The sequence below is a fragment of the Varanus komodoensis genome, unplaced genomic scaffold (assembly GCF_004798865.1).
Source record: "Varanus komodoensis strain SLA01 unplaced genomic scaffold, ASM479886v1 scaffold32, whole genome shotgun sequence".
Taxonomy (NCBI): Eukaryota; Metazoa; Chordata; class Lepidosauria; order Squamata; family Varanidae; genus Varanus; species Varanus komodoensis.
In genome coordinates, this window is record NW_025335798.1 from 18,790,087 (window position 1) to 18,810,554 (window position 20,468).

A 20,468-nucleotide genomic window follows, 5' to 3' on the forward strand; every position below is an offset into this window, starting at 1 on the left:
AGCTCTCTCTCTCTCTCTCTCTCTCTCTCTCACACACACACACACACACACACACACGCACCCCAAAAAGAAAATAGAAAAAAGTGTGCTTTTCAGGGAAGAGGGCTGGCCCCTTTTCAGTTCATTGTTCAAGCTTGTTGATGACGGTGTCACATGGCTTCCTTGAGCATCTGCCCTGAATGTTTTGAATATCTGAAAATGCATTTAGAATCATGTCCCAGTGGGAAGGTATGTTATAGAAGTTTAAATTACAGTAAATGAACTCTGGGCCCGCACTCTACACAGAGATTCCCATTGCTCCTGCTCATGTTTATCTTTGCCCCTCTACCTGTTCCCTCAGCACGCCTCCTAAATTACTGTTGCCCTATCAGTGATAGCCGAGAGGGATTAGGAATGCACATGTATTTCTGTATGCATAACAACACTTCCCACATTTTCAGCAACTTGCTTCTCCAGAGATAATACTTAAGGTGCTCTCTAAAGAGTAAGCACTTTGTTTCTACTATCTGTTTGCTATCATTTGTAAAGATGTGATGCTGAAACGGTCTTGTCACTTGAGCAGTGCAGCGTTGCCTTCTCATTAGATTATTGATGGCTTTCTGGGGAATTGAGACATAAACACAACATCAAGGATAAGCTTTTATTGCTGTAACAGAACCTGCCCTGAAGTAAAATCATCTGCCTCCCAGCTGGCTTCAGCTATACTTGCATATATTTTTTTTTACCTGCCATTAAAACATTGAGAGGTATTCCTATGTCACTCAATCACTCCTTCATTTCTGCCCCCTCCTCCCTGTGTTTGCTGTTTTCAGGTCATGAAAACAATGCTAAGACAATGAATATTTTATTTAAATGAACTAGAAAGGAAAGAGAAGTGATTGAAGCAGGCCACTCTTCCATTAACATGCAGATATCCTATTGCTATGATACTGTGGCTCAAGAGGAGGGTATTATCAATAGCTGACTAGCATTCAACCAGAATGGGCATTACCTTAGGAAGCAGTGTTTCTTCCAGGTAATGGAAAATGGTGGTGGGGTGTGTGTGTGTGTGTGCGCGTGCGCGCAATAGCAGTGAAGAGGTTCCTATATACTCACAGGATCTGATTTCCTTCATACTTTGGCTTCAGTCTCCCTTTGTTGTACTAAGGCATCCATTCGCTTTAGGCATTTGAGTGTGTGAATTAGAAATCATCCAATTTGCTACAACAGAGCATGGGAAATCTCCTTCTTAAGAACAGTTATCTGACACAAACATTTACTGTCCACTCTGCCACTGCTTTCATGGATATGAGCGCATCAGGCTGCAGCAGTATGAAAGAAACACACACACACACACACACACACACAGAGAGAGAGAGAGAGAGAGAGAGAGAGAGAGCATGGAATATGGAAATGGCAAGAATTGCGTACCCCCCTCAAAAAACAAACAAAAGAAAATACAGGGGAAGACAAATACAGGAAGGAACACAGTGCATTCAGAGGAAGTGAACTAGATGCAGCGTGAACCATGGAGGTTGGTGGCCCAAGGTCAAAAGGGAAGCGAGCAAGGAAGGAAGGAAGGAAGGGTTCCCAATGCATTTGCTACCACTGGAGGAAACCTGAAAGAATAATCTTATCTCCTTTAATCTAAAGAATTGAAATGTTTCCTCTTTTCATTTGATGTCAAAACTACTGAATTTCCCACATTTTCTTTTTCTCATGTTATTGAGCATGTCAGGCTTAACCCAATTGTAGAGCAATGTATCAGCTTCCAAGACTAACAGGATCATATATACTAAGAATGCCTTGATGACTTAAATTAACTTTACTGGAAATGTGACAGTTTTGCTTGCTGAACATCTCGACTTCGAAATGAAAATCTGCCTGAAATTTGTCTGGACTCCTAGATAATAGACTGAATGAAATATATAAAATTCCTTAGTGATGAATAGCCCCTGATTTAGCCATTCACATCAGTAATTAAAGCCTCTCCTTCAAGAAGCAAAACGAGCCCTGTGGCCATTCACAGTGGCTACTCAAGGGGCAAATGAAAGGCCATTCATGACTAATTCCCCAGCAAATCAGCAGGGAACATAAAAATAGGCTGAACCTACAAACAGAAGACTTTCTTTTGGCATTAGACGGGATCTTTGCTAAATGAGCCTTGTCTGTGAGATATTATGCAGGGAATCAGGTTAGGGAAAGGGCATGGCTGAATGATATATTTAATATTAAGTGTTGTGTTGAGCTTCCATTTTAATTCTACATCTAGTGACTTATCAAGGAACAATACCTCTGTCTTGCTAAAAGACTTTGATGTGGACTCTGATTATTGGAAACTCCTCACACAAGTGAGAATTATAGATGTCAGAAACACTTCGTATTTCCTAATCGACACAAATTAAGCAATAGGCTAAATTGTGCGACACACATCTGATTCATGGGCTTTTCCTTCTGCTCCAAAATTCAATTTAGACAGGAGACAAATCTGACCACAGTGGAGACCCGCATGCCTTTGCTTCGGACGGTATATTAAGGCAATGCTTTAGAAGTGTGAATAGGCTGGCCCAAGACATTTTGCTTCCTGCGGTGTAGAATAAGTTGGTGCTCCCTTCTGTTACAAGTCCAAAAGCTGTCTGGATTAGCAGATGGATCTGCTGCAACACTGAACAGCATCCTCCATGGCAACTGAAGGCAGCTGGCTGACTCAGAGAATGCGGAAGAGGCTGCATAGCATGCAGATCCATTTTCCAGCACCTTGCTCCATCTCCCAGCATCTGCCATCTGAGATGAATGCTTAATGATAGCGCCAACCTTGAGTATGAAAGGTGGCATCAGTTGCCACTGTCGGCTGCAGTGAAATCTGCCCTGATACCTTTTGCTTTCATCTGAAGGAGAATGCTGTGGCATGGAAGTTGAAAAGGTGTCACAGAGAAGGATGGAATAATAACTATCACTCCCAAGGGTCTATGTCTGTGTCGGAAGGTATGAAAAAAAAAATCAGTTTGTTTTGACTGGATTTTACCCAGTTCCTACTTCCCAGAACCTAACACAGATATGGATGCAACCGTAAGTCGAAGTCTGTATATTGCTAAGCTCAGGATTGGATTCCACACAAAAAGTGTTCAGCAATGTGTACATTTGAAAAAGTACACATGACATGTTTGCACTTTTGAAAAAATGTGCCTCATTGAGAAAACTTTGGGAACAAGTGCATGAAAATATGGGGGGTTTCTCTTGCAAAGAAACCCCTCTATGCCATTGATATGGGCACAAGTCCGAATGAGCTTCGAGGAATAATTCAGTGAACCCTGATGAGTTTTGCTCATGCTCACATCCCTATCTATTTGGATGCTAATGGAACCACTTGAAACAGCAGCTGCATATTAGGTAAAGCAGCTCACCGTGCAGACCACCCACACTAGCAGAAGTGTCCAATTCACAACCAGCTTCCATCAAAGATGTGAGCTTACTAGGAAATTGTTCATCCTACACAACCCCATCATCTTAGGGTCAGTAATTCAAATTAGTATTTAAATATCCTCCCCATGACAGACATAGCATACAGCATATAGATCGGTGCCAAAATTAACCACAAAAGGGAGAAGACTTCAGAGTCCACTGTGATGCTCAGCTTACCTTTCCAACCAGCTGGACATTTACAAATGTAGCCATCTATTGTATCTATACAAGAGCCAATTGCACACGGGTTTGATTTGCAATTTTTATTGCTGTTCCGACAAAGTTCCCCTTCGAAGCCACTGGGGCATGTGCAGAGATATGCACCAGCACCTGGAGGGAAGTGAATGTTGGTGACGCATATTTCACCATTCACACAGCTGCAAGGCTTCACTGAAACCTAAAAAATAGAAGGACTGGGGCAAATATGAAAACATAGATACAAAACTATATGGCCTGGAACATTACTGAGAGGCCCCGAGCACCAATCTGCACTGTGACAAATGCATGGCTGCCGCAGGAAACCGACAGTGTGTGTTTATTTCCCTTCCCCTTTGTAACATTATAATGACACTTAGTCCATTCCTGATGTCACAACTGCAGGTTATCATGAAATCATGTCAGGACACTGTTAACTTCTAGACATTAAAGAAAGGAAAGCGGTGCTAGTCACACACTTGCCATTTCAGTGGCATTTTGCATAATGTCAGGTTTGGCCCTGACTATGCAAGGGATCTACCCTATACATTTTGCTAATACTCCCAGGTAAATATGGGTGTGGTAGAATGTCCATTCTAGATCTGGTGGTCTGGATCTATGTTCATTCCGCATAACCCTCGTTAGCCAGACTCTTCAGATTGTAAGTTTCTTCTTTCTGTGCATTTCCCTTACTAGCCTGTGCTGTTTTAGGATTAATGAAACACCTTGCAATAAAGACAAAGCAGAGAAGAAGCACTGCCAAGAAACCAAGGCAGTGGAGTAATGACATAAGAGCACAGGAACCTCTAAAAATATCGTTGCAAATGAATTATAATCTCCTCTTTATGGCTAAAACCTGGTCTTTTATGTTGTGATGTGCTTCTCTTCAAAGATCCAAATGCACACAGTGAATTTTAAAGCAGATTAATGAACCATTAACAGGCTCGGCAAAAGTGTTCTTCTAGACAGCAATCGATATTCTCCTCTCTTGTTCATGCTATGCATGGGTTTTACGTTCTCTGAGATATTTATTAGATTAATTGATCATTACTGTCATGTTGGATAATATGCACTTACTTGAAAATAGCTGAAATCTTAGCTTTTTAAAGACAGTAACAAATTATTAGCTATAATGAAAGTAACCAACAGCACAAGAAACCCGTTTTCTGAAGAGTCCCCTTCCTACCTGGACTGAGTGTCTGCTTTGCATGTTGCATTCATCGGACACAGTGAATTCAAAGTTCTCCGATTCCGCAGAGCTGGCTTTCCAGAGGAGAAGGCCAGCAGGAGAGAGGGAGGCTTCCGGGGGGCCACCTTCTAAGGTAAACAGCACAGCCGAGCTCTCTGGATCCACTGCTACCAGCTGGTAAACAAAATTCTCTCCTTCAAATGCTAGCAGCTGGCCAGGGGGAGCATGGAACACCGGGGGCAAGTTGCCTAAACAAAATATCAAAATGCAACAGGGCTGATATGAAATACAGTGATTTCTCTGATTCATGGTACAACCAGAAGGCAATTATTTACTGAAAGATACAAGTGATTGAATGAGAATTTAAGTTGGTGACCTACAAGAATATAATATATACTGTAAAAATTACAGGAATAGAGACACCAGATAAAATCAGTACATTTGTTCCTAGTGGGCTGTTCTTCATGTTGACCTTAGCCTTTTTGTTCTTCTTTTAATCAACATTTGATAATAGAAATCACAGAGTCTAAATTATCCCCTCAAGTTATCATCTTATCTGGGACGAGGAGTAAAAATATGTGAATGACTCTCTCTCTCTCTCTCCCTCTGGAGAGAAGAGGTGGAGGCACAGAAGTCATTTCATATTTTAGTAGCAAATGATTAGCTTCTGACTTTGATTGTGATTGCTGTGGCTTAGGGATGCACATTTATGGGCAAATAACTGTAAAAATTGCGGGAAACCCAGAAAAAAGCAAGGAGCTCTATTTCGCCAGGACCATGAGGGTCCACACCCCAGCAGGCCCCACCAGAACTGGTCCTGCTCTTCACCATGGTAGCCTGCTGGTCCATCCGCCTTTCCCTCTGATGCAGGCAATAGAACAGCAGGAGATGCAACATCTCCTTGTTTACTGCCTGCCCGTGATGCAAGCAAGTGGTAGCAATGGGACAAAGGACAATGGAAGCTGGTGCCAATGGTAGGAGCAGGGAGACTCCCTGAGGAATGGGGCTCATTAAGGGTGTGCCCAAGGGCTCGCACCCCTTAGGCACTGGCCCAGTGCTGCTCCTAGATTCTCAAGGGCAACCATGGCCTAATATGCTTTTTATCAGTTCTGACTTCTCTTGGATTGTCGATTTCTAGGCTGGCAATTGGCTTGGAAGAGAATGCAGGAATATTTGAACTTGCACTGGAACCCGTGTAAAACCAGTAGGTTCTAAAATCTGCTACCTACTTTGCTCCACAGTATTCCAATTAACAAGAATAAGGCTTTTCCCTGCAAAAATGTGGCTTACAGCCTAGAGAAATGTCAAATATATATTCATTGCACAGGTGCAGGACAAGAATAGGAATATATGGACTTTGGCACTAAAGGGCGAAGACTGACTAATTCTCTGATGCCTGTTGGGCTTACTTTTATTGATAGACCAGGTGAATTTAGAAATTGCAGGCTCACAGAGTAGACATGAGCTGGTAGGGTTTGAATCGCCTTTGGCATAGCATTGCCCATCTATATGGCAAGCATTTTCCTGGCAGAAAAAAAAGAAAAGACAAATTAGCAGTTAGTAATTGCTTGAGATAGGATGAAATAGTTTGCTGTAAGAATAATGAAATGACAGCAGTTTAAATGCTAGCACTTGGTTCCCCAGGGGGAAGAATAAAGCGCATCTCAAATATTGCTGAAATGACACTGGTATTACCAGCTTCATTGTCAGGTTCTTGCAGTTCTGAATGTCTTATCTTTGGCTGCTAGGTAATGCCTCTGCAACAAAAATTTGCATGAAACTCATGCTATACATGATCATTAATGAGACACCTATTATTGGAGTGATTAATTATCTGATACATCTGAAAATTTGGCTTGCTAAGGAGTTAATATCTAAAAAGAAAAGCACAAGTGTGACCACCAGGGCTTTTCCCTCCACATACTATAGATATGGGATTTTTTTATTTATGACCCTGTATGCAAAGCAAAACTGGTTCCTCAAAGCTTTGCAAAATATCCCTTGCTTCTACATATATTGACATTTTAAACCTGTCAATCTGCTTGGAGGCCATTTATCAAGCAGAAAATATTGCATGCCCCTTCTAAGAACAAATCCTTAGTCAGAATAAGATGCAGTGCTGTGCTTCTATATTCGCTGTGTGAGTCTTGCCCCAGGACTAGCCTGCCTTTCTTTCATTTTTTTAACTGAAACACAGACTTTTTCACCATTCCTATCCAGAATCAGGCTGCCTCTTCACACACAAACAACTGCATTTCTGGTCCATGGACTCTGAGATTGACCACATCCACAACTATGAAGGTCAGACATATGATCCAAGTAGTGTTTCTCCCAGATTCTTCCTTCCTCTGGGGGAAATTGATCTGCTGGATCTAATGGAGAACCACAACGATTTCTGACTGCTGGCCCAAGATGCTGTGTTGCCACTTGTGGCAGGATCCTGCCCCTCCCTCCCACACACACACACACATAACCGGGGTAATAGCAAACTGGTACTTCACCATGCTGCTGTGAGAGACTGCCCTCACTCAGGGTGAAGCACTGGGCTGAGGTCTTGGTGCCTCCGAGATTCTGGCCGGCTACTTTCTTGCTGCAGGTCTCTAGAGCAACTGGTGGGCTTCAGCTTCTCCTGTGAGTGGTCCACAGAGTGAGGCCCTGGACTGGCTGGCTGCTTTGGAGAGCCCTGCTAGACAGTTTCCTGCTTCAGCCATCATGGCAGGAAAGCAGTGGGCGGGACACTCCGGAATGGTGCCACAGGACCTCACTCTGAGGAGCCTGGGCAATGGGTGTCCAGTGGCCACTGGGGAACCATGACTGTCACTAGCTCACTGGCCACGGCTCGCTAGCCAGAGCAACACCAGGAGCGGGCTGTGGCTGTAGGGGAATGCTCCTCCTACCTGAGGCAACACTCTTAGCCTTCCCAGTGGGAGCCTGGGCTCAGTAAGTCAATCATTTAACAGCAACAAGAGGACTTTCTCCTGCACTCCCTCTTTCTAAATTAGGTAGCTGAAACAAACAAACAATGTTTGAAGGGGAAATCAGGAGTAGCTTTGTTTGTGAAAATAATTAAGTTTGCAAATGATTAAATTTAATCCTGAGTTAAGTTTGTACTTGCTCTTCCTTAATTCTAAGTGTATGTCTGTTCTCCACTATGTCACACCTGCCTTGAGTTGATGGACTTCAGATACTATTAAACAAGGTAGATCATCAATGCTGGGATTTGGCCATCCCTGCTCTGCAGTGTGCTGTATGCAGATTACATCCTTGTACCTGGGTGGACAGCACTCAGCCCTAAGCTTATGTGTAGCTCTCAGCCTCATTTTTCGAAGCCCTCTGTGAGCAATTGCATTAGGCCTCTGGCAAGACCATTCTTTTCTTCCCCAGCAGCCTGCTGGGAAGGAGGATGCAAGAGGAAGGAAGATAAGAATGCAATGTCTGAGATTAGAAAAAGGGTGGGAGAAAAATTGGTGGCATTTATTTAACCCACTGCAGTTATTTTTTACCTTTTAAGGGTCAAGTCCATCTTTAAAAGGCTCACCATTAATATAAAAGTTCAGTTCAACTGCAAGGCTTCAGCGACAACAAACAGAGCCTCATGAAATAAGAACTAATTAGCATGTCACAACACTCCCCCACCTGTTGACTTTCACAGCAGGAAAGCTTCAAGGTGAATGAGCTATGTCTGAGAAGCTTTAGGATTTAGTGCCAGTCCAGTGGAAAATATCTGTAGGGTGTTTACCAGCACTGAGAATCTGGACTGTACTCACTGTTGCACATTTTCGAGAAATTTGGAGTTCTACACCAATGTGAGCTCTTGAACCTTTTTGCCTCATAAGAGGTCTATTTAATTTATCATTGTTCGACTGCACTTAGCTAGCCAGCAGATTCACAGCACAACCTTAATATGCCCCACTGCATTCAGTGATATTTATTCCTATGTAAGCGGGATTGGGATCACAGCCTAAGTGCATTTGAAGACAATGGTATTTCCTTCTAAGTAAACAGGCATTGGATGTGCAGCACACACTATTGTACGGACTGATGACTGGCCAGTGGGAGCTCATTTCCCCTCCCCAGTAATTGGCCCTAGAAGATCACAACCTCCTTTCCTAGCATGCCTTCCACTGAGACATGAGACAGGAGAGGACACGGGACAGCCAGGTTGGCCACAGACTGTGGCTGCTTTGTGCCGCTTCAAGAGCTGGAGGAAATACATTCAAAGGATGGTTCCCAGGCGCCAGTTGCTACGGCATGCAGCAGACACTGTCCCGACTGCCACTGCTCACACGGCTCCCTCATCTCTGCTACCGAAGGCCACACTCAAAGCCTTCACCAGCCGCCTTTCCACGTCCTGGCCCATTTCAATGTTTGGGTTTTGCCTTTAAAGTCCAGTCAGGTTGGGACTCAAGCACTTAAAGGGATCACCTGCCCCCAAAGAGCTTTCCCACTGCCCAGGTTCTTTGGCTGATGCCCACCTCCAAACTAGTAGAAGCAGTGGGGCCACCAACCTTCGAAGGACTTCTCCACAAAGCCTGGCCTGCCACTAACTCTGCTTCCTCTGAAGCACGAAGGGCAAATTGTTTAGTCACCCAGGCGTTCTTGCTTCCTGAAGTATTTCAAGTATTTTAACTGAGCTCTCATTTGCTGGTTGTTTTCCATGCACTGATAACAGTTTCAGTGTTTCAATTAGTTTTGTAATATACCTCAAAAACATTGGTAAAAGATGATCTGTAGTAATATTATGGACCTTTCTGCACTTTTTCCTGAATAAATCCTACTATTAACAAGGCTTGCTTTTTATATTTTTTTAAGTCAGTCCCTTCTTCATCATTCTTTAATATGCATTTATATTAACAATTCTTTGTATCTCAATTATTCATTTCTAATGACTTTGCATGGTTATTTCAAATAAGTTGCATTTCATGTAATGTAGAGGAAATGGAGATAATAGGCTGGAAAGTTTCCTAACTTTTTTAAAAGACCTAATTCTTAACTAAATGTCATCAACTAAAATACTGAACTAATCAGGTATAAAGAAAGAGATGAGCTGGTGGCAGCACCTACCAGCTAAATCCAAAAGTAATTACAGCAGGGCTTGGTTTCCATGCCTAATGTCAACAAAATGCTGTTCAGAGTGTAACAAGCATATATGGCCATTCGGAGTTGGTTCTCAACTGTGGCAAGTACATTTATGTTTGAAGATAATGACTTCAGAGAAATAAAAGGATTGGTAGTTGCAACATTCCCAGAACATTTGAGAGGACTAGTAAGGATTTGACACCATACATTAGAAAAAAAGAAGTTGCTTGCAGACACCAAGAGAACTCTGTACAGTCAAGAAGTTCTGCGTGTGAAAGAAGCCTTATCAGAGATAATCACAGAGCACTGCTATTTCCCTGGTTTCATTTACTTTCATGAACATTTGCAGCACAGAGGTGCTAAATTCTGTGTACATATACATTATTTTATTTGGAAGAAACATTTTTATGTACAATGTGTGGTTTCTTGGCTATTTATATCAAAAAGGGCAGAATTTACAAGTGAATGGAAGAAATATATTTAGCCTTCCAGCTGATCAATAAACACATTTGCTTCTCTGAGGCTTGTCAAGCTACACAGCCAACCCAAGGAAGCTTGAGGGTTAAGAAAAAGATTGATGCTCTGTATTAAACCTCTAAGTGCTTTGAAATTACCTTTAATTTACAAAGCCCATTTTGATGGAATTCACAATCCTGGCAAACTCCGTCATACAAGGTCAAAACTTTCGAATTACTGTACTGGAATCCATTATTAGAAATCTAAAATATACAAAAATATATCATTTTATGTGATCATATTCCATATAGATTCTGTCTGCAGATTCAAAAGCACATGCCCAATACACCCCTGCACTAAATGTCTGCCAAGAAGATAAATTAAACCACTTGCAAGTTACTTTCCTGCAAGCTAACAAATCACTTGATGCTGCAAACTGAAAAGCCATTCATTTATTACTGAAATATCTTTTTGCTTGGATAAAATCTGGGGTTTCTGATAACTGTGTACTTTGTTAAACATCTTCCTGTAAATTTCTTACTCAAGCACACACAATTTTGCACTATAAATTCAGCTTCAGACATTTTGACTGCAATCCATAAAACATTTACTCTAGAGGAATCATGTGGCTGTCAACAAGATTCTATTGAGAAGGTCTCAAAGAAAGACAATTCTGGATGGCATTTTTTGCCCTCTACTCCGCCCAAGATAGATTTCGATTCCTAAAGCATTGATGAACTCATGATGCAATGCTCAAAGCATTCTTTCCTAGGGGAATGTTATAAAAATAGGGGCTGACTTTTGTGCCATATGTATTTATAACAGGTATAAGCACCATGCATTTAACTGGAAACAGAGTAATAGGCAAAAAGAGGGAAGTTCAGGTCATCATAACAAATGCAATTTGTCATATAATATTTAACTGAACATGACTGGTACAGTGTTGGCAATATCTGGATCTTTTTGACAGACATTCAGTTATACTTGATAGTGAGTGCAGGAATGCACAGTAGCTTTCCTCCTGTTCCTGGTTAGCCAAATCATCCTTTCCATATATTATCAGGAAATTGAATCCAGTATCTGCCTTCCATAAGAGTAAGGGATCTTCCATGGCTCTGCATGCAGGTGATTCCTCCATCCCCAAGTTTTGGGGATCCCGCACATCAGCCCATGATAGTTCACACATTTATCAGGGTCTCCTGGCCTCTGACCAGGTTCACACCCAACCAGAACCCTCCATACATGAATTTCATCACAGGCTTTCCTGTTCAAGTGGCGGCTGCCATTTTGAATATTGGGGACATGATTGGGGAATGCCGTAGCTTCTTCTTACATCTGGTAAGGGTGGGTCATTGGGATGGCTGACAAGCCATTTGCAACCTGAACACATCAATCACCACAGCAAACCACCCTTCCTGGGTTCTTATGTAAGAAGGTACAGTGGTGTTGGGGCTTCTGCACTGCAGTACCCATGGGTGCCACCAACCCATTGTGACTAATAAGCCATGCTTGACAGCAGCAATTTTGTGAACCAGGACTCTAAGTAGCATTATCAGGGGATGGGGGGGCTGCTATAGGAAAAAATGACAGGGACAGTCTCAATCCTGCAAGTGCAGTTGATCCTGTAACTGCAGCTTAAATCTCAATTCAATCCTAGATGTTGTGGGTAGGGATGAAATTCTGGGTTCATAGAATCATAGAATAGTAAAGTTGGAAGGGGCCATAAAGGCCATCAGTCAAACCCCCTGTTCTTGCAGGATACCAGTGTACACCATCCCACTCAAATAAATTGTGGGTTCTCAGCACTGATTCTCAGTTCTTTGATTTCTTTAGTGCGAGAAGAAAATCAAACTGAATCTGACTTCTGTCTTTTGTTCTATTAAAATTAGAAAATTAGCATATTTAGATAACCACTTCAATATCATGTGATATTAGTATTTTTTTAAAGTTTCATATGGCTTTCTTGTCCAGGAATAGTCAGCCAATCTTTCTTCCCATATTTCTTCTTCTTCTTTTGTATAGGAATTAGTCTTTGAATCTGGTAGCCCCATTCAGTATTTGGCTATACAGAAATGCAATATTAGAATTAACACAGAAATGCAATGCAAAAATAGGTTGTTTTTATTACTGATATTACTTCAGCAAGTAATACCAGCAAGGCATCACTTATTTCTCTTCAAAAATGTGTGAAAACCAAACTAGATTTTGGAGATAAAAGAGGAATTGTATTTAAAATATGCATGGCACCTTTTGCTCTCAAAACCATATATTGCATATTTTTTATTCCACACTCCCTTTTAAAATGGCTAGAAATGTAAAGCATGTATTCAAACCTGTAAACAGAATGCCATAGCATTCCTTCCAATATATTACATTTAAGAGAGTGTGAGAGATAGGGAAATAACATGGTGTTATGTTTTATAGCCACTCTGAAAAATGCATGCAGGTGCTGAGCTTGGTTTTTTACTTTAAATGTAGAATATTGTCCTGAATGTGTATACCAACTTTCTCTCCAATGTGTCAGTATTCAGGCAAGCTATTCAGTTACTTTGCATTTGGAAGTTCCTTCTTCTTTTCTAAAAACTCATGCTGGTAAATTTAAAGGTGAAATACCAAATTCGTCTTGATTGTATAAGAGTCATCATTCCAACATTCTAATGATCCAAAGTTTTCCCATTTCAAAGAAACTTAGAGATACATTTGCAAACAGAATACCCTCAAGTTCATTTAAACTAAGGGTGTCACTTCACTTGACCATTTATTAATGAAGCCTCATACTTGGGGGGTCTATTGTAGTTTAACTTGCATTTTGAAAATGGGCATGGAAGTAAAACTATTGTTCATATTTTTAAAATGTTGGATATCACTTTTTATAACTTGCATTGCAAGTTCTCTTTGAACTGTGTGTGAAATACAGAACACTCACACTATTATTCAAATATCTCTTTCATTAAAGGACAAGTTTCACTGTGTTTGTGATCTGTATCTTTCCTATTTCCCTTGAAAAGGGTTATAGGAATTAATTGGGACTTATACCTTTGATCTGGGATTTATCACTGAAATGCAGAACAATATCCTTTACACCCACATCAACTTTTAGATTGATGTCTTGATGTTATATTCTGCATTTTTTACTCCTCTCTGAAAATGGTTGCATTGGTCCAACTGGTAATTAAACTTGAAATATGCATACCAGTTTTCATTCTGGTATCTCAGTGATCCATGGAGCTACTGTGCATGAACATACAGACAAACAAATGGAACACCAAAGGTCTTAATCAAAGACTTCAGTTTGCTCAGCCAATCTTCATCACCAACATCTTCAGTCTACACGGCATGGTATATAATTTCATAAGCAAAAAAATTCAAGGAGATTACAATCTAAATATATCTATTGGGGAAGACAGGAAAGAGTAAGAAGAGAAAGGAAGGGCAAGAGTATCAAATAACAAAAATAAATCTCCTTTAAATTGTTATTTTAAATCCTTCTGCTGTCTGAAGATGGAAAGAAAATACAGTAAGCCGAAAGGATCCCGATAAAGTGAAGTGTCCCTGGGAATGATATCTTGCATTCCTTTAAATTGATAATACATTATTAGGTATTTTCACTCAAGTCTGAAAAGGTGGCATGGGAGCAGGAAAGATTACCATGTCCAGCATTTGAAATTCAAAATGGGGAAAGGACATTAGACGTTATTCAGAGAAAATGAAACTGAATCAGCATAACCTGGCACAATTTTAAGGGGAAAAAACCAATCATTACAGCATCTGATTTAAAAGAAGAGCTATCTAGTCCCATTCTTCATAGAGAGAAGCATTTTAAAAGGTTTTTTTAATGGTAAGATTAAAAGCTATTCCAAGGGCATCTAGTTAGCACATAATTTGTAAAAAGAAAAAAGCCAGTGGCTCAAATCTGAAAACAAAAGTGAAACTTTAATTTGAGTATAGTTATTTGTTCGGGTGGTTTAGTCTTAAGCCCTTGATTGGGAACAGCCTCCACAAGATCTAGCAGACACAGCAATAAAGTCCCAGATAAAGTTAATGTGAGAGGTTTCAAAGCTCCTAACTTTGAGAAAATTCTAGACCCAGTTGATGAAAACCATGGAGTTTAAAGAAGGGTTAATTTTACATTCAAACATTTTGCAGGCAAAAGCAAACTGACCTAATCTGATCACTTCGAATGCAATTTTAACCTTAATTTCTTTCTTTCACCCAAGCCTTCAAGATGTTTATTTTCTTAGCACAGCACTAATGATCAAACCAATGAATATTAATAATGGCTAGAACATCTGCAACTTCTTTGTAATAAGAAATTCAAATAAACTCAATTTCTTTTGCTTACTGTGCTTTTGTTAAAAGAATAAATAAATACCGGTCTCCTTCTCCCTATCAAAAAGATGCATCTTTGAAAAGTCAACAGGCTACTGCAGCAAATTTACATACATCATCCAAAACACTCTGATGTGGGCAATGTGGTGGGAACAAAATTCCTGTGCACCACATGGATTGCATGGGAGCAGACTCAACAGTAGGGATGTATGACATATTTTCTTCCATTTATTTTTGATCAGGATTTACTTAATTGCAATTTTCAGACTGAACATTGTCTTAGATACATTCTGCAATTGAAGCTTGTACATTTCTGAGCTTATAGTGTCATTTGTGGACCCCCCCATCCCCCCAAAATTGATGGACAGGATACACACATTCAAAAATGTGCAAGAAAAAGGTGTGCTTTTGAAAATGTACACAGATGCACTTTAATCAATGAAATGTGTACATTTCAAAGATGTGCACAGCTCATGATTACATGTGATTTTCAGGTGAAAAGAAGCAAAGCAAAACAAGAGGCTCCAAAGCTCACGATCTGATATGGTCAGAACAAACTTCAGGAAGGAATTCAGAGAACTTTGGTAAGCTCAGGTTTTGTTGCTTTACACATCCCTACTAGTGAGGGATTGTAGACCAAAGGTTCTGGAGACCCTAAGTTGTTCTCCCTTGGTTTGGAGGATGGCAGGTGAACAGGACCTGGAGAATGAGGGATAGGGGCATAAGAGGCCCTCAAGGAGCAGCAAAGAGGTTGTTTTCTAGAATCCACATGGCATGGGGTGACATGCATCTGGGCAAAGCGGTGCATGTCAAGCAGCACCATGGGTGGAAGGTTCGAGGCAAGCAAGAACTGGTGCCTGGTGCAGCAATGTTAGTGACAGAGGGAAGGTGGCTACCTTCCAACTGTGTGTTGGCACACGTGAGACAATTTCTTGGGCAAGATCTCTATGGTCAGCATTTGGGCCAGTGGAATGCTTGTTATACCTGCCTCGCAGAAGGTGCTCACCAGAGTGCAGCTTCCGTTTCTCTACAGCGACATTTAAAGAGGCTGGGCAGTCTGCAATTTTCTCTTTCAGCAAGACTGTTTTACATACCAATGTCAACACGGAGGATAAGAGACAAAGAGGCCCCTTCTCAGTATATGGACAGCGGTATAAAGTTGAAGTAATTTCGTACTTGTGACCTAATCAACTATTTCAGTCTATGCCTCTAGAAATGAAATGCAGATGATTAAGAATTGATTCACCCACCCTATCAGCTCAGGATGATTACTAGGAACAGTGATTGTAATTTGCACCTTAAGACTACTTATTAAAATTGTCATTTCTGCTATTCCTTTGTTTTCTTATTTATTGTTAGGCAATACTAAAGATCTCTTGGACTTCTGTGCCCCTATTCACAGTGATTAGCAAGGAGCTGCAATCTGTAATCTCCATTTTATCATCACAAGGCTTGAAAAATCTCTCTTAAAATTGTTTTGCTAGTAGCACAAGAAATTCCTACTTTCACTTGCCATCTTGCGTAGGGTTCAATATCCCTCATGAAACGAATAGCTTCTGCTCCTGTATTGTTCAGAGGAGGGATCTGACACTCAGCAGCTGTCAAGTTCAAAAATTTCGCTTTTGTGATTTCATGTTCTCTGGATATCCACTTACCATTGTGATACTATAGGAAAGAAAGCAATAAGAGGTGAATGAATCATTACAGGTCTACATATATTTATATTTCAAATGATCCTGATTAATACTTTTTCTTTTGGGTCAATTTTGGTCAGTTATGGAGCTGCAAAAGGAATTTGATTAGCGCTGAACACAGAGTAGAAATTCTAATGGAAATAATATACCTTTTCACAGTCATATTTGAATAAAAGAGTTGCTGTGGAGAAGGGCAATACTACTTGGCAGTGCTCCAGCGATTGTGCATCTTTGGATTTCCCACTTTCCCTCAAATTCATGAGCAGCGATGAATCCACTACCTGCACTTCTTCCACACTGTCTCATACACCCGGTGGGGGCTGTGTGTAGTTTGCATGCTTTCTGCAAAGAATTGCCTACTTTGTGTACTTTTGAGCAAAGAAGGCCCTAGTGTTCCTCATTTCATGGACCTGATCTCAGCCTGACTTGCTTCCTGACTAGGATTGAGCATGGGGGAAAATCTGTTGAGCACAGATCTTCAGATCTCTATTTGGTTTATGTTTCTCTAGTGAGGTTTTACATTTGATTGTAGATCCCCCCACAAAAAAAAAAAAAAAGCCCCTTCGTATTTAGTAGGCTAGGCAGATGTCACATACATTGCCAATTTAAGAGGGAATGTGCAATCAGTGCAAGTAATTCATTATTCTCCATCCTTTCTATTTGTGGACACAGAAATGGTCCTCATATGAAGGGACAGACGTGGCTCTTATGATTCCATATATTGCAGTTATAGGTACTGTCAAGACCAGTCCTTTCCCCCTCTTTCCAAGCAGATCAGGGCAAAGGCTGTCTAATGAATTTATTAGGTTAAGCCTAACCACTAGGCTGGCTTTGAGGTACAAAACAACAGTATTGCAGAAGTCAATAACCAGGGAAGTCACCGAAGTTGTACTCCTGGCTGTCTGGGATATGGTCAGTGATTGGTCAGAAGTTGGTTTCCAAACTAAATGCCCGTCCTCCCTTCCCAGTTGTGAAAAGAACAAATGACACCTTCAAACCTCCTGTTTCAGAGCCACTTGCTTAGAGTTTCTGACACTTGACAGCTGGTCTACCCTTTCAGCCATCCCCTCAGATTAATGATGTTAGGTCCACACCAGTTCACACACTGAACTTCCCACAAAATTTGAAATTATCTGGTTCTCAGTGACTGCCTGGCCTATCCTTGAATTCCTTGGTATTTCAGCTGCAAATTCTGGATACTCTCCCTTGTCTAAATCAAAATCTGTATGCAGAACCTTTGGAGGCTCTTTAATAGGAGGAGTGAGCCCAATCCCTATAGTTACAACCACATAAACACTTCACCAATCTTTCTCCTTTCTCCCTATCTGCAAGGTAACCTGTATTTCTTCATTATATCAGTGACTTCCTTCAGAATTTGATAGCAAAAGCCCTCACAACTTTAAGTCTTCAGCAAAGAAGGGATTTTAGAAAAACACTGCTATAATACTTTAACCTTTTCTGGGTTTATGTTTTCCTGATTTTTTTGGACTGTTCCTCTACTATGAATGCTAAAAAATTGTTTTTAATAAAACTGAATCTAGCAAGTGATATGCTCACAGTCTTGAGAGCTGGGTTACAAAAGGGGTGGTTTAGATCTTCCCACCCCAGATAGTCCAGATGGTGGCAATATTTCATCATTGGAAATTTCCTATTCTTTTCTTGCTTAATTAGCATGTTATGTGCATGGTATTATTACCACATCCCCATAATTGGACTGCACTGACAGCATTTGAAGGGATTGATATTATAGGACAAACTGATCATGTCAATAGCATTTATTGCTGGCAGCAGTATCCTCAAGCGATGATGAAGTTTACAGTATCCATGTGGGTGTTGAAGCTAGTTGTGAGCCCTGTAAGACCAGGACTAGGTCTCCCCAGTCCCAGACCAGGACTGGGTCTCCCTGAAGTAACTCCAGTGGGATGTGAAGCCACTCCTCTTCTGTCTCTGGCCAGCTGTCCCTCTCCTTCTCTTGTGCACTTTTCATGGCCAGCTTTATTCTCTCTTATCTCCTTCTTGAGCTTCAGCTGCACTGCCTGTGCCCACACTCTGCTGTCCTTGCCTTGGTGTCCCATCCAGGGTCAGGCGTTGCAAAACAGGGCAGCAACTCCGGGATCCTCCAGTTGCTTTCCTGCCTCCCTCACCATCTCCCTTCTCTCTTTGACTAGCAAATGCCTCCCTGCACTTCCCCCTGAAAAAAATATAGGCCCTGGTGTCTCTCTGTGCCTTCCCAACTTGTCTTCTTGCTTAACAAATAAGTAGTTGAAATGCAGGTCTGCCCAGAAGGAAGTCACATTAACCTCAATGGACTGACTCAGAATTAAACCCTCTTGACTACTGTGTGGGAGGCAGTACTGCTTGCTGGCTTTGGGTGGAAGGGAAGTGGGTGCTGGTCCCACCAGCTTGGAAGGGCAGGAGCAAGCGCCAGCCCCCCGTCTCCTTCTCCATGGTTTCTTTCTTTTTTGGTGCAGGAGGACAGGAGGAAGTGCCGCTGTGTTTTCCTTTCATAGTATCTCTGCCCTTTTGTTCATTTGACCATCATATACCTAACTAGGGGGAAGGTCTGCATGGAAGGAGGTTGCCCTTGCTTGGTTTGGGTTGGAAGGAATGGAGGTGCTATGGGTCTCACTGGCTTCACCCCATGGGCATTGTGAGGATGGGGCAGGAAGTGGCACCCTTTCACCTTCTCCAAGATGTTATTTTATTGTATTTCATTTTCCTGAAGGGGGTAACAGCATCTTGCCCACTTTCATTCCACTGCTGGTGTATGTACTCGTAGCTAATTGAACTAAAAACAATTACAAAATAGGGGACACCGAATGGGTCATTTTCTTGCATGCATTTCCTTTCCAGCTGCTGACACATTCTCAAATAATGATAAATATCATCAAGTGAGCAACGATCACTAATAGCACTAAGAGTATCTATGTGCCATGGGAAAACAGCATGAAGACTGTGGCCATTCCACAACTCTTCCCATGTGTTCTAGGAGCAAGGGGTGTGGGATGTGCATATAGCAGCACCGCGCTGAGATCTTAATGAAACGAGCCTAGGTGTTGATCCAGCCCCGGTCCCTGCTTCTTCAGCTCTTTCCACCCGGTCTGGAAAGGTGGGGCTGTAACAGACTCCAGCTATAGAAGCTGTTGGTTATTGCTGTAATTCGGATTGGTTGGTAGAGACCTGGGAGGCCTGGGTTCCAGTCCCCCCTTGGTCATGAAGCTCACTGGGCGACTTTGGTCCTGTCATTCATTCTCAGACTAACCTATCGCTGAGGTTTGTTGTTGTGGAAGGGAGTGGAAGAAAACTATGTCAGCTACCTCTGGTTCTCTGCAAGATGAAAAAGGTGGGATATAAATGCAATGTGATAAGACTAGTAATAATAATTCTTCCTTTGTTGCTCATTAATATAATTATTATTGCACTGTTTAATCCTAGTGCGTATTTATCACTGTGAAATGCTTTAATACATATTCTTATTTAAACCATATTATGATTTGTAAAAAGTTTATTTTGTAAATTTTTGGTGTTGTGAGCCATTTTAAGCACGTTCTTACCATGGAAAAGCAGCATACCAATAAATGGATGATGTTAAGTCTGTCACTTTTCTGTCCTTTGAGAATGTGGGTTTCAACCATGCCCCTAGCAAAATGTATGAGTCAGGGTACATTCCCTTTACTGGTAAATCACACAACATGTTGGCTTCCTTGAATTTTAGTAAGCTATATTCTGCCATTAAGAAGTATGGCATTTTCCTTACTTCAGTAAGGAAAGAATCACACTTTGTAATATCTACCATTTTGAAATACTATGTCTGAGAATCATTCCCATCCAAATAATTTTAACAATAGATTTCACTATGTTTGGCCTTATAAAACTATTACTTGATAAGATATACAATAATGATCTTAATAGACCACCATTCAACTGTAGACTACAGCTGCGTACCAGGCAGCTCAGATAGTTAGCTCTGACACTTAAAATTCAAATGCGTTGGGAAATACAGTCAAGCGTATAGATTCCAGATGCACAAAATTGAGAAGCAATAATACTGTGATTTTGAGCTTCAGTGAACTAGGGTTTAACTG

The 20,468-nt window shown here is 41.2% G+C and overlaps 1 protein-coding gene across 1 annotated transcript in view; it reads right to left on the reverse strand.

Annotated features, from left to right (window-relative positions):
- The window catches only part of LOC123027555 (von Willebrand factor D and EGF domain-containing protein-like), a 160,204-nt gene that overhangs the window by 98,263 nt on the left and 41,473 nt on the right, over positions 1 to 20,468 (reverse strand). The window contains exons 7-11 of the mRNA XM_044438489.1: positions 16,193 to 16,354; positions 10,519 to 10,623; positions 6,235 to 6,349; positions 4,823 to 5,073; positions 3,619 to 3,838 (exon numbers count right to left, since the gene is read on the reverse strand). Of these exons, the coding sequence (XP_044294424.1) occupies positions 3,619 to 3,838; positions 4,823 to 5,073; positions 6,235 to 6,349; positions 10,519 to 10,623; positions 16,193 to 16,354 (853 nt within the window). The remainder of the gene's footprint in view (positions 1 to 3,618; positions 3,839 to 4,822; positions 5,074 to 6,234; positions 6,350 to 10,518; positions 10,624 to 16,192; positions 16,355 to 20,468) is intronic.